This window comes from Rhinichthys klamathensis, unplaced genomic scaffold (genome assembly GCF_029890125.1).
Source record: "Rhinichthys klamathensis goyatoka isolate OS25496 unplaced genomic scaffold, OSU_Roscu_1.1 h1tg000005l_1, whole genome shotgun sequence".
In the NCBI taxonomy this organism is placed as follows: domain Eukaryota; kingdom Metazoa; phylum Chordata; class Actinopteri; order Cypriniformes; family Leuciscidae; genus Rhinichthys; species Rhinichthys klamathensis.
The window spans coordinates 1,249,376-1,262,848 of record NW_026606558.1 but is presented as its reverse complement, the minus strand read 5'-3'; the positions used below and the strand labels follow the sequence as shown (position 1 = coordinate 1,262,848).

General features: G+C 36.8%; 2 protein-coding genes across 2 annotated transcripts; both read right to left on the bottom strand.

The window, feature by feature from the left end:
• Nucleotides 1-1,624: 1,624 nt before the first annotated feature.
• morf4l1 (mortality factor 4 like 1) lies at nt 1,625-7,549 on the bottom strand. Its single transcript, XM_056254464.1, has 12 exons — nt 7,391-7,549; nt 6,532-6,578; nt 5,741-5,808; nt 5,502-5,588; nt 5,257-5,337; nt 5,106-5,131; nt 4,761-4,849; nt 4,537-4,638; nt 3,194-3,282; nt 2,859-3,031; nt 2,138-2,222; nt 1,625-2,053 (listed from the first exon to the last, which is right to left on the bottom strand). Exons 1-12 carry the CDS (start codon nt 7,428-7,430, stop codon nt 1,969-1,971), a joined length of 972 nt encoding a protein of 323 aa, XP_056110439.1. The 5' UTR covers nt 7,431-7,549; the 3' UTR covers nt 1,625-1,968.
• Nucleotides 7,550-9,872: 2,323 nt separating this feature from the next.
• rxfp3.3a3 (relaxin family peptide receptor 3.3a3) lies at nt 9,873-10,973 on the bottom strand. Its single transcript, XM_056256539.1, has one exon. It carries the CDS (start codon nt 10,955-10,957, stop codon nt 9,914-9,916), a length of 1,044 nt encoding a protein of 347 aa, XP_056112514.1. The 5' UTR covers nt 10,958-10,973; the 3' UTR covers nt 9,873-9,913.
• Between the last annotated feature and the right edge of the window lie 2,500 nt (nt 10,974-13,473).

Genomic DNA, 13,473 nt, shown 5'->3' with positions numbered 1-13,473 from the left:
TTATTATTTTACATGTTTATGAGATTATTCATATCATTATGTGCAATGTTATCAGACAATTATCTGGGTCAAAGAAGTTTGGCAAAGCAGAAAATGACAAAAATAGCCACATTTTAGTAGCCTTAACACAGCTCAAAGGGCCTTTGGCTATAGTAGCAATTCTCAACAATATTGTCTTTAAAATCCTGTTGTACCATGTTTTGTACCAGTTCAAGCGTTAAGTGAAAATATAAATTGGTAACACTTTATTTTAAGGTGCTTGTAATAAGCAGTAATTAACAGTTAATAAGACACTTATAAGACCTTATAAGATGCATATAAGATGCATATAAGCATTAACTAATAATAATAAATAAATTAAATAAAATAATAAATTTCGCAAGTATCAATACATTGCACTTTTAGAACAGCCGAACAAACATAAATGGTAACACAAACTCCCAGTCCCTTAAAAATTGACCTTCCCAAGAGGGAGTAATTTCCCTGATCTCTTCAGGGCCTGGACCTTTAATTAACCCTTATATGAAGTAGTTAATGTTCATATGCATCTTATAAGGTCTTATAAGTGTCTTATTAACTGTTAGTTACTGCTTATTACAAGCACCTTAAAATAAAGTGTTACCTATAAATTATCTTTGTATAGCGCCACCTAGTGTCTGAAGGAAGTGTGTCTACGTACGTTTGATTTGCAGTTGGTCTTTGATTTACGGTCTCTGAAGCATAAAGAGTTTTAGGGCAGAAAAATAATGATGACCTTAAGCGTTTTACAGCTTCTTTACTAAAGAGCCACTCGAGCGTAATGTGAATCACATCCTCTTTGTGGTATCATGTCACAGCCCTCTAAATATAAACAAAAGGAGTCTCATTTCTTTGTATAGTACAAAAAAAAAAAACTGAACAATAATAATGATGCTGATACTACTTCTGATATAATAAAAAAAGGCATCAAACAGGGTTGTTCTTTCCTGAGGGACCAAGTCTGCCATTTTATGATGTTTGAATGGCTCTAGCTCAAGTCTGGGAACTCGCCAAATCCAGTAGACAAACCAGTTTCAAACATGAGCTTCTTGAAAGACCTCATTCATTCTGCCTTTAAAATATGTAACAGCAGCCTCCCAAATAGAGTGTATTCATGGCCGTGTGCCAAAAGTATATAAAAAAAGCAGTTATACAAGTGTTTTAACTGTCATTGCTGCAATTTGTTACATGAAGCTGAGCTACACTTTAGACAGTGGTGATGTGTGGTTTCTAAACCTTTGCAGTCTGCTGAAAAATGTCATACAATCCAACTGTACAGTCAACATGCTCTTTAAATTTCACAGTATATTTAAGACCACACACTCAAATTACAACTGCAAATCCCCTAAATCTACATTATCTTGAAGCAAGCAATGTAGAAAAAATAGAGACTTGAACTTTGCTATTTTAATCAAACTATACATTTTCAAATTTGACCCAGGCCAACAGCATCTGCTTTCACATGGCCACATACCATTGAATTTCTATTACATAACCTTTACTGTTCTTAACATCAATATATGATTCCGCTTTAAAGATATTTAACTCTTCTATGAAAATTGGCAAGAGTTTATCTGAAGTTGGAACAATGAGACTGAGCCACAGCTGGGAAGGGCAATTTATTGACTGACATGTTTTTCAAAAAAAAAAAAAAAAAAATTTAAAACAAATAATGCAGCATTTCAACTATACATGACCAGGTTCTGTTTATCAATATTACAAAAACCAAAATATGGATCAATAAAATTAGAGCAATTACCAGCAGCTTTTTAAAGAAATTTAATTTAATTCCTTATCTGGAATACCAGACATTATCCTTAGAGTCCTGAACCAATATCGACTGATGTTGTGAGCACTAAAATCTTCCACAAGACTGATGAATGGATTTTAAATAATAAAAATAAAATGATGATCAGAACGTAGCACCAAACATCCTCGCTGGCTTTGCCCTCAGACAGCTTTGCGATGATATTCCGGAGGTGCAACCTCATAATCACTTGCACAGAACAGACATGACGAATTCTTCACCAAATACCTAAAGCAAGCACAAAATGTTTCACATTTCAGTAAGTTACTGCCTGCAAGTAAAAAAAATATATTAAAACCAATTTCTACTTACTTTAAAAAATCTTGCAGGTAGCTGAGAAGCAGGGCTAGACTCTTCTCATCCAGAGGTGTGTAGGCCAGCATTGCTCCAATTCTCACTGTCAAAGGACACACAAGAGGCCATATCAACAAATGCTACAATTAAACGTTAACAAAAACCCAAAATACTGGGAAGAATGTCATTACCAATAATGTAATGAAAACATTCTCTGTGATATGGCTCTTTTCAGAACTCAATTACATGTTCTTTGCTGTATTTCCATGATTACATTAAGCTTTGAGGATGAATTTATGAGGATGGCCATGGATTATTAAAAGTTTGTAGCATTCAAAGCTCATATTCAAGTTTAATTTGCTTTTATAATGGTACAATTAGGTTTCAAAACACAATTAGCATTTAAAGTTGGCATGAAATGACCAATCTTCCCTATTGTGACCTACAGTTTATCCAAGTGAAACAGCTTCCCGACCAAGAAAAATGTAGGGTGGGACTTGATTTTGTCCACTGGTAATTGATTGGATGGGTGTGGTTTGCTATTGCTATGATCTCATGTGAGTGACAGGTTGTCCCGCCCTCATGACATCATCAGAGAAGAGATGTTGTGGCAAGAGGAAGTTATTTTGATTAAAGATTACGAGGGCACATGACAAAACAAAATGAATATATACTAAAATTTTCCATTAAAAAAAAAGAAGAATTGTCCATTTTGATTTCATGGTGACTAAGTTCATACCAAAAAGCCTCAGCAGGTGCGGCGCCCCGTAAATCTGAGACATGGACGTATCTGGATGGTTTGCTAGGATCTCTGCATACTGCGGCCTCTCAAACTTGTAGAGGAGCTGAGTGCCCAACATGACATTGAAGTACTCACGGATTCCAGCAACCACCTCATTCACAGCAAATTCCCTGAGTAAAGATCAAGTGTGTATGAGTATCTCTTCAGAATCTCTCTCTACATCCTGTTGTTTATGAATTTTTATAAACAGGGTGAATTCAATTAACTGGATGATTTGCACAACAAATTAATATTACAACAGTGATTTCACCAAAATGGATAAGTTGTTATACTTGTTATCACAGTTTCCTCTTGATTTCTTGTAATTCGCATAGTCCTCCAGGACAGCATCCACATTCTTTTTTGCAGGCAAGTGAAAAAGCTAAAAAAAAAAAAAAAAAAAAAAATATATATATTTTCACAGTGCATATTATCTTTCAAAACTCAAATTTTATGACAAATTTGAGCAGATATCAAGGCAAAATCCAGCAAATGTGCCGTTGGTAAAACTTCAAATACCTAACTATATTTTTCCTCTTCTTTGTTTTAGTTGCTGCTCTAGACAGCATTCTGTAGTTTAAAGGTGCAGCAAGTGATTTCTGAGAAACGCTGTTGAAAGTGGATCGGACCGAGCACCACAACACACTTGTAGCCAATCAGCAGTAGGGGGCGTGTCAACACATGATGGGGGAGGAGAGAGAGTGAGCAGGATAGAGAGTTGAAGAAAGACTGTGGAAAGATAAATGGCTGAAATACATTACAAAAGAGAAAAGTTCAGAGGAATATCACTGTGAAAAGAAGGGTCAGGATCAGGCAAGAGCTTTAGGAGTCACATTAATATTAGAAAAGCTTTCCAGTGCTATAGACCCAAGCGGGAAGGCCTGAAAATGGTTGTGTTTCTGCTCCATATATGTTTTGCTACATTTCACAGAACCAAGATATGCTGCTGTTGTAGTAATGTTAGCAATCGCAAACAGTGTCATTGTTTGTTTGGAGCTGGTGTGCTGCCGGCAACTAACAACTAACTCTTTCTTGTATATATTTAATTTTAATGCTCTGTGATGACGCTTTAAGCTTGACGGCAACTAGTCACTCATCACGGCCAATAGAGGGCGCAACAAGATAAGACATCTTTTAAGTCCACTTTTACGCTTTGTTTCCAACAGTAAAAATGACAAATAAATGCATAGTACAAGAGCGCTCCACAAGATATGCTTGATTATACCATCTGGATGCTCAACTGCTCATCTGGATGGAGGTTCAGGCTTATTTGTTCATTGATAAGGTCATCAGCGACTAGTCGATGCCAACTCGACTTTAATCACAAATGTCGACTTTAAAAAAATCTCGTTCTAAAAAAAGTCGTTCAACCCATATTGTGTACTGAATGTTCATTTTTTGCTCTTCCTCGTCGCTCGTTCGCCATCTTCACATTATTATTTTTCGCTTCAGCCATGATAAAGAAACATCCACTCTTACATTGCGTGTCTGTTCGTGCAGGGGTTTGTTAGGGCTGATTTCAACAGTGTTTCTCATAAATTGCTTACTGCACCTATAATCATTATGCAATGCACCTGAATGATTGAAGAGCACTGCAGGAGGATTAGGATGAGCATGGGATGACATTTGTAGTTACCTGCTTCTGTCTAGTGATCAGGTCCCAGTCATCTACCAGCCACGGTTTTAACTCTTCAGGAATTTTTACCTTTACTTCTACTCTGTTAATGAAAGTCTCCTCCTGCACACAAAACCAGTTTGGGTGTCAAAAACAGCCTTACTCTTTACTTATGTAAAAACACCCGTTCAAAGAGCCTCTTAACATTGGCCTATTTGTTTTAAACAGACTTTGAACTGACATACACTCTCCACAGTTGGGTCAACACGTGCCCTCTTCTTGCGTGGGGGGTGAGGCATGTCCCCAGTGCTAGTGCCCTCTCCAGACCCTGGCGCTGAGAAGTTAACAAGGTAGAGGTTTTTTTTTTTTATCTTTTTTTTTTTTTATCAGTAACAATAAAGAATGGCCCCAAGCCACATTTAATAATTTCCTGATATTAAACTTCTGACAAATACTAATGGGAGAACAGCATGACAGATTTGTAAGCCAACTGTGAAACTCTTTCAATGGCTTTTTAATTACATTAACACAATCAAACAGTTTCGACAGGTCAAAATACATCAGTATTTGCATAGGGAAATGGAACTTACTCTTTTGCTTGTTCTTCTTTGTTTTTCTAGTGAGATAGAAAGCCCATGGTTAAATATGCACCAGTAAGCATAAGTTTGCAGTTCTGATAGATCATTTTAGAAATTCTAGATGAACTGCTGAAGTGCTTGCATCAAGCAAAGTAATACTCACACATCTACATTTTTTTGCTGCACAGCAGCGATTTTCTTGCTCGGTGCGACACCCCTCATCCTTCCCTCAACATAATGGTCTCTGGAAAACAGTATGTTCTGCAATAAATCCTTCATGCAGATTGTATAAACAATGACGAAAAAAAGGATATGGAAGTGTTATGTGCATTAAATTGGCTTTAAATTAATTTCTTTGAAAGATATGTCTATGTCAGCAGGCACTTGTTTCCAAACTTTATTACTCACTGGTTTGCCTTCTGAAGCTCTTTCTGTTTTTGCAGGTTACTGTCCACATATTTGAGCACACGGCTTTCAGGAACCCATTCGTCCCAACTAGAAACACATTTAACAGACATTTTTAGAATTAACTGACCAAACCGTTAAATAAAAAAAAAAATAATAGCATGGTCATTGGTGGAAATTACAAAAACATAGGGATGTTAAAGGTGTCCTAACAAGCACTGAATTTTTTTTAATAAACTTACTTCTTATTCCATCCACTGTAATGAATAAAGTATTTCACTTGTTTGTCCTTGATATTGATTTTCACACACTGTGAAGAGAGAGATAAAATATGTTTATACTTCCAAATTATCTTTCAAAGGAAAACATTTCAAAAGGTATTTGATAACTAACACGTTTTAAATAATTTGTAACATTAAAATTACATTCAAACAACACAACCAGGGAAAAGGGCCTCTTCATGAGAAAACACACCAGGATAACAAAACATCTTAAAGGGATAGTTCCCCCAAAAATGAATATTTTGTCATGACTTACTCACCCTCAAGTTGTTCCAAACCTGCATGAGTTTCTTTCTTCTGTTGAACACAAAAGAAGATATTTTAAAGAATGTTGGTAATCAAATAGTTGACGGCACACATTGACTTCCATAGTAGGAAAAAAATTATATGAAAGTCAATGGGTGCCGTCAACTGTCTGGTTACCAACATCCTTCAAAATACCTTCTTTTGTGTTCAACAGAACAAAGATACTCTTACAGGTTTGGAACAACTTCAGGTGAGTAAATGATAGCGGAAATGTTCACTTTTAGGTGAACTATCGCTTTAAGCCCTGACATTTTAAAAGAATTGTTAAATGGCTACTGTGTCCATTTTTAAGTGCTTTCACTGAATGTAACTATCAAAAGCATAACCCTGATCTACAAAACCACTACATCAAACACTTGGACAACATTTACACTAAAAAAAGGGGAACAAAATATCAATCAGGCTTTTGAAGGATGCATAAAGACATGAATGATTCAAACAGATACCTTAGCTTCGTATAGCAATGGCCCATGAAAGCACAGCACTCGTTCACCTGAAATACATCAGAAACATTAACGTGTAATGGCGTCCACTGGTAGGCTAACAAATAAAGGAGAAGCATTTAATTAAAACGTGTATGAGCACAGGAGCAATTGTTTATTATGTATACTTTCATAAATGCATTCAGAACAAGTCACAACACACATGATCAATTTTAAAAGTATATATGAGTTTATTGCAATATTTTCAATTTCAGTTTAATAATTGACGTGACGTGAAGGCCAAGTATGGTAACCAGATCAGTGATGGTAACCCATGCTCGGAGCAGTGAGTATTACAGCCTGAATCAGCTCATTAAAACAAATGTACCGGTACTTAGAACCTAATTAATTTAATTTAATTAACCAAATTAAGTCGAAACGAAACGATAACGACAACACTCCTAACATTATGTTAAGAATAACGATACAAAATAATTCCCGCCAGGAGGACTTCAATGCTATAACTGGGGCTTCCTGTAAACAAGGCCTGCTGGAAGCTAATGGGCTAACATAGACAACAGCTAATGTTTTGTTACAGAGACCCGGGGCGCGTGCATGTATAGAGGCTGTTACATATGACGGGAAGCATTAACGTGCAATTATGTATGCACTTGATTGCTTATAAACAATTCTGCACATTTTAAAATAAGCAATTAGAAGTGCTCAGCTAAAAAAAAACTGCTTTTCTATACACATCTCGCTGTGCACACGCGCCATTGTGCAGTGGCAGCGCCCGCTTCCTTTGCACGGCTGAATGAGAGGATACACCGAACAACTGATGACTCCATTGGAGGATACAAAGCTATCCTATAGGGCATCTTACCTTCTTGAAATTTAGGTTTAGGGTCCTGTTTAGGCGCCATTCACAGATTAAACAATAAAAATAGCTGGAAAATCAAATCCAGGCATTGCCAGCTCCGATTTAATTCACACAGGGTGAAGGCGTCGCGCTGCGTTTCTATGACGCACTTTTTTGGCGCCCCTGTCAGGTGACTAGAGCATCACAATTTCTTCTTCTTTTTCTTTTTTATTGGCAGCTCGCATTCTTGCATCACATTTTGTTCGCTGTATAAAAACAGTATTAAAATGTTGTTGTTTTTTAGATGTTAAGATGTCTTCTATAACTTATTGAAATTTTGCAATGCAAAAAAGAAATACTTACAGTTGTAATAAAGTAGGTTGTTGGTATTTTTATTGTAATTTTTGTTTGTATGCGCTTTGAAAAAAACGGACATGAGTGTTTTTACACTCAAAGGCATCTCCCAAATACACTATGTATCAAGATGAATAATTTTGTTACTAAACCTTTCTGAAACTTTGTTTTCATCATCCATCTTTACTAATTAGTGATCTGGACAAGAGTTTGGGAAAAAATGTAAGTATTATGGCATGAAAAACAAGATTTGAACTTTTATTGTTTTTTTTTTGTTTTTTTACACAAATATTTCAGATAGATTTTCAGATGTCAACTTGAGTGGACGGTGCATTTTTGGTTTTAACTGAGGAGATGCTGTATTAAACACAACACAGTAACACAGCAATATTGTGTGTATTTAACAAACCAATGAATAAAATGAATCACATTACTTTTTTGATGTAACTGCAAATTACATTCTAATAACACAAATACATTTATTTACAGCCAAAAAAGTTACTGCAGATGAAGTATATATTATCAAGAACAACAGTCAGTAGTATGAATTGTAGCTGAAATATAGCAGGTGATGCATAATGTCCTATTTAGTGGAAAGATGATTAATCAGAATTCCGTCCCAATCTAAAATCAGCACATGGAAAAATTAACAATGAGTCAGATGTTACTTGATTGATGCTACTTTTTTTTTTTTTTTTTTTTTACCTGCTAGAGTCTCTTAGGATAAAAGGAATGAATGGATATTCCAGAGGCATTTCTGACTGGCTCTCGGCCACCTTGGTTTGAAAAAAAAAAACTTGAATGGGCAATGTATAGTTGTCCACTGTATAGGTTGATGTGCAACTTAGCCATCAAAACCCATGCATATAAGAAACTGCTTTTAGAATAGCTGTCCACTGTAGAGACCTCTATGTGTGCATTAAGGGTTAATAACACATGTAGGCTTCACAGTTCTCTGATGTCGGATAATGGTCACATTGACATGCAGGTGAACAAATAAAATATAAATATTTTTAGTGTTCAATCGGTTATGTTGATTGTTTTTATTTTCAAATCATTTATTCATTTTATTCTGATTTTTTTATGATTTAAATGAATTCATCATTATCTTTTCATCAACTCAATCCACCTGCAGTTTTTTTTTTTGGAGAAATAAATTGAGGAAATCCTGGCATAATGTAATGCTTAAAGGATTAGTTCACCCAAACATTATCCCATAATTTACTCCCTATAAGCCATCCTAGGTATATGACTTTCTTATTTCAGCCAAACACAATCGGAGTTATATCAAAATATCCTGGCTCTTCCACGCTTTATAATGAGAGTGAATGGTACCATAGATTTTGAAGCCCTGCGTGTACCATATACATGTATAAATGGTAATCTCATTCAAATATATATTCTCTAATCACTGGCGTCCGGTAACGGCTGTACTTGAGTCTAGTTCTGGCTTTATTAACCCCCTGGAGTATGGATTACTCTTCTGATGGATGGATGCAGGGCTTCAAAATTCAAAATTCTCATTCAAATCTAAATCATAAACAAGTTAGGTCAAAAGTCATTTAAAAGTAATCAAAAAGTAGTCAGAATACATCACCTAAAATGAGTAGCCATGATTACTAACTAGTCATGTAATTTGTAATCAGTACGAAATTGAAATTGTGGTCAGAAGTGTACTGTTTACATCAATAATGATTTATTCATATTATGTCAACCTTAATCACAACAGGGTAAGGTTGCTTATGTTTACAATTGATATGATTTAATATTTGTAAAGACAGACTAGCACTAGCCTGTTGTTGTTTTAATAGTCATATTCAATCATGCATGCTTTTTTGAACTTCTCAGTTTAACAAAGGGCGACATTGTTTAAATTACAGATAGCAATCATTAGTTTGACCATTTTTTAAACCAATATTCACTTTTCAGCTTAATCGATATTGTTTTTAAAGCAATACAGTGTGGTCTCTAAAAAATAGCACCCAACAATAATTATTATGTTCAACTAAACTTAATAATAATATATTATTGGTAATAATAATAATAATAATAGGTTAATATTTCATTGTTTTATGATAATGATTTTACAATAATTGTGTCAATTAAACATTACAAATTAAACGTTGCATCAGCATAAAATATTATTAGTCGATCTGCAATTTTAATTTCCATGCGTTTGTGCCGCATCTCGGTTCACGCAGGCCTCCTAGATTTCTGAAGGGACCTTTTTAATAACCAAGGGGCAATATTTGACAGACAATTTTTCAGTTTCTTTCTCAATTCCTTTCTTGTAAGACAATATATAAAAGGATTTAAGGAACTATTAGTGTGAGCTAAGCAAACAGTAACAGGGAATACATAAGTATGGACAATATAATAAGCCTCATCCCAGTGAATCACGTTCAGCTTGACCAGCACACCCCAAAATGTAATTGCGTGGTTCGGCATCCAGCAAAGAAAGAATGAAAGAACCACAACTGTGATAGATTTGGTAACATGAATCTTGCGGTTTGAATGAGTGTTATTCAGATTTCGTTTTCTCACAAATCTCAGAAGCAACAAATAGGACACGGAAATGATCAACATGGGCAGAATAAAAGCGATCATAATTTTTTGCAAATGATAAAATGCTAGCCAGTAGTGTCCGGCGGGAAACTTTAGTAAACAGAGCTTCTCTCCAGCCACGTTTGTCACAGTGGAGAAAATGGATGTTGGCGCGGTGGCGACTGTAGCAACGACCCACAATAACGCGCAAACCCACTTGACAGAGCATGATGCTGGTGGACGGACTCTGCTCTTGGTGGCTGAGGCAACGGAGTAGTATCGAGTGATGCTCATAGCAGTGAGGAAGAAGACGCTGGCGTACATGTTCATCACAGTGACGGAGAGTATGATCTTGCACATGGCGTCTCCAAACGGCCAGCTGAAATCCAGAGCGGTATCCACCGCCCAAAACGGTAATGTCAGAACGAACTGGATGTCTGTGACAGCTAAGTTAATGATGAACACATTAATGGTGGTCCTCTGTTTGCAGTGTTTCACCCTCATGATGAGAAGGACGAGCGAATTCCCAACTAAGCCTATTGCGCACACGAGAATGTACACCACGGAGATCATGATCCTCAAGACCGGACTCCTGTCCGCAGTCACGTCAATGTCCTCCAGATTTCCAAATGTGACATGACCCTGAAGGGTTCGGTTAAACACCCTGCTGCTGCTGTTGAAAGGGTCACCCATAGTTAAGCATCCAATGGCGCGTCCCACCTGCGACATGCGCGCGCGCTGCGCTCAGCCAGTGTTTAGGCTACTTGAGTTGTGTTGAAGAGGTTCTCTCAGCGGTTTGACCACCAGCCGTGAGCTTCTTCTAATCTAATATATCCAGATGTACACGCGCATTAGTATTACCCGCCCATGCGGGGCAAAGATTGGCTAGAGACATGTAGCCTATGACTGCGGCTCAGTCACCCAGGGTGGGAATGATTGGGGTTTGATCCCTTGGTAACGCGGGAATCGTGAATGCCAACCGACGTTTGGTTGCAACTTGCAAGCCTAAACGGACATACTTATGAAACCTGGGATGATTAGTCGACTATGAAAGGATGAATTTGATGTAAACAATAGGTTTAATAATATTAATAAAATGTAATAATATATAACAATAATATTCACATATGCAATTCATTGGGGACATAATAATGTTTTAGCCCTGTATTTACAGCATTAAATATAACATTTACATATAACATTTTTAACAACATATAGGCTAACAATTCTGACTTTTTTTCTCGCAATTGCGAGTTCATATCTCCCAATTCCCCAAAATAGTCATACTTGTAGCTACTCCTGCATCAAAAATGAGCGTTTGGAACTGCGCCCAAAATCTTATTAAAAGCAAAACATTTTTAGATATTTCCAAAGGTTTTGGGACGTCCGCCTTTACATGCACATGAACTTTATGACATCCCATTTTTAATCCATTGGGCTTAATCCATGGAGTTGGCCCACCCTTTGCAGCTATAACAGCTTCAACTCTTCTGGGAAGGCTTTCCACAAGGTTTAGGGGTGCTTAATGTAATTTTTGACAATTCTTCTAGAAGCGCATTTGTGAGGTCAGGCACTGATGTTGGATGAGAAGGCCTGGCTCACAGTCTCCTCTCTAATTCATCCCAAAGGTCTTCTATCGGGTTGAGGTCAGAACTCTGTGCAAGCCAGTCAAGTTCCTCCACACCAAACTCGCTCATCCGTGTCTTTATGGACTTTGCTTTGTGCACTGGTGCGCAGTCATGTTGGAACAGGAAGGGGACATCCCCAAACTTTTCCCACAAAGTTGGGAGCATGAAATTGTCCAAAATGTCTTGGTATGCTGAAGCATTAAGAGTTCCTTTCATTGGAACTAAGGGTCCAAGCCCAACCCCTGAAAAACAACCCCACACCATAATCCCCCCTCCACCAAACTTTACACTTGGCACAATGCAGTCAGCCAAGTTCCGTTCTCCTGGCAACCACCAAACCCAGACTCGTCCATCGGATTGCCAGAAGAGAAGCGTGATTCGTCACTCCAGAAAACATGTCTCCACTGCTCTAGAGTCCAGTGGCATGCTTTACTCCACTGCATCTGACGCTTTGCATTGCACTTGGTGATGTAAGGCTTGGATGCAGCTGCTCGACCATGGAAACCCATTCCATGAAGCTCTCTACAAGCTAACTTGAGCTAATCTGAAGGCCATTGCTGGTCTGTAGCTATTGACTCTGCAGAAAGTTGGCGACTTATGCGCACTGTGCGCCTCAGCATGATTTTACGTGGCTGAGTTGCTGTTGTTCCCAATTGCTTCCACTCTGTTATAATACCACTAACAGTTGACCTTGGAATATTTAGTAGTGAGGAAATTTCACGAATGGACTTATTGCACAGGTGGCAACCTATCACATACCACACTTGAATTCACTGAGCTTCTAAGAGCGACCCAATTGTTCACAAATGTTTTTTGAAGCAGTCTGCATGCCTAGGTGCTTGATTGAAACACCTGAATTCAATGATTTGGAGGGATGTCCCAATACTTTTGGCAATATAGTATATTTCATATATAAAATTTGAAAATAGCATTTTGTGGATTTTTCATAATAAACTTACACTTCTCACTTTTTTTTAAATTTCACTTAAGTTAAATGTTAAGGGAAAAAAGGTTAGAAGAAGAATCATAGTTTTAGAATTACAATTTTAAAGACCATGCAATTCCTAATTAGATAAACCTTCTATAGCTTCTTTTTGCTCAGACACGGTACAGTGGCTGATTTTAGGTCAGGACGTCTACTCTGTTAGAATCCACCCTATTAAATCAGTGGACACTGAGAGTGAACATATAGTGATTGTGAAAGTAATTTATGTTTCAAGTTGAAGAATTGTGTATTTTAAGTTCTTTGACAATGTTTTACATATTGTTTCCCATCTAAATCCAGTTAACTAAAGTAATAAGGTGGTTGTATTTGAGAGATAGGAAATCATCCATCCATCCATTCTTTATACCACTTGTCCACCCTGTTAAGCATTTCTTTTTAAAATCAGCAAAAATAACATACTAATAATTCAGTGACAATTAAAATTGACTGAAGTATCAATAATGCAGTACTTTAAAAAGTAAACAAAAATGCCTTAAAGGCATTTGTATCCAAAAACGAAAAATGTAAAATGATGTGTTTGTGAGAAAGTACAATCTCAATATTTATATTTCCTGATAATTTATTAACTGATAAGC

Bases quoted from the DNA above. Each gene is read 5' to 3' on its own strand.
- rxfp3.3a3 (XM_056256539.1), bottom strand. From the start codon at position 10,957: ATGGGTGACCCTTTCAACAGCAGCAGCAGGGTGTTTAACCGAACCCTT.
- morf4l1 (XM_056254464.1), bottom strand. From the start codon at position 7,430: ATGGCGCCTAAACAGGACCCTAAACCTAAATTTCAAGAAG. The intron at 5,589-5,740 runs GTAAGTTTATTA...ATGTGTTTCTAG, and splicing joins TACAGTGGATGGAATAAGAA to TTGGGACGAATGGGTTCCTG. The intron at 5,132-5,256 runs GTGAGTATTACT...CTATCTCACTAG, and splicing joins CAGCAAAAAAATGTAGATGT to AAAAACAAAGAAGAACAAGC.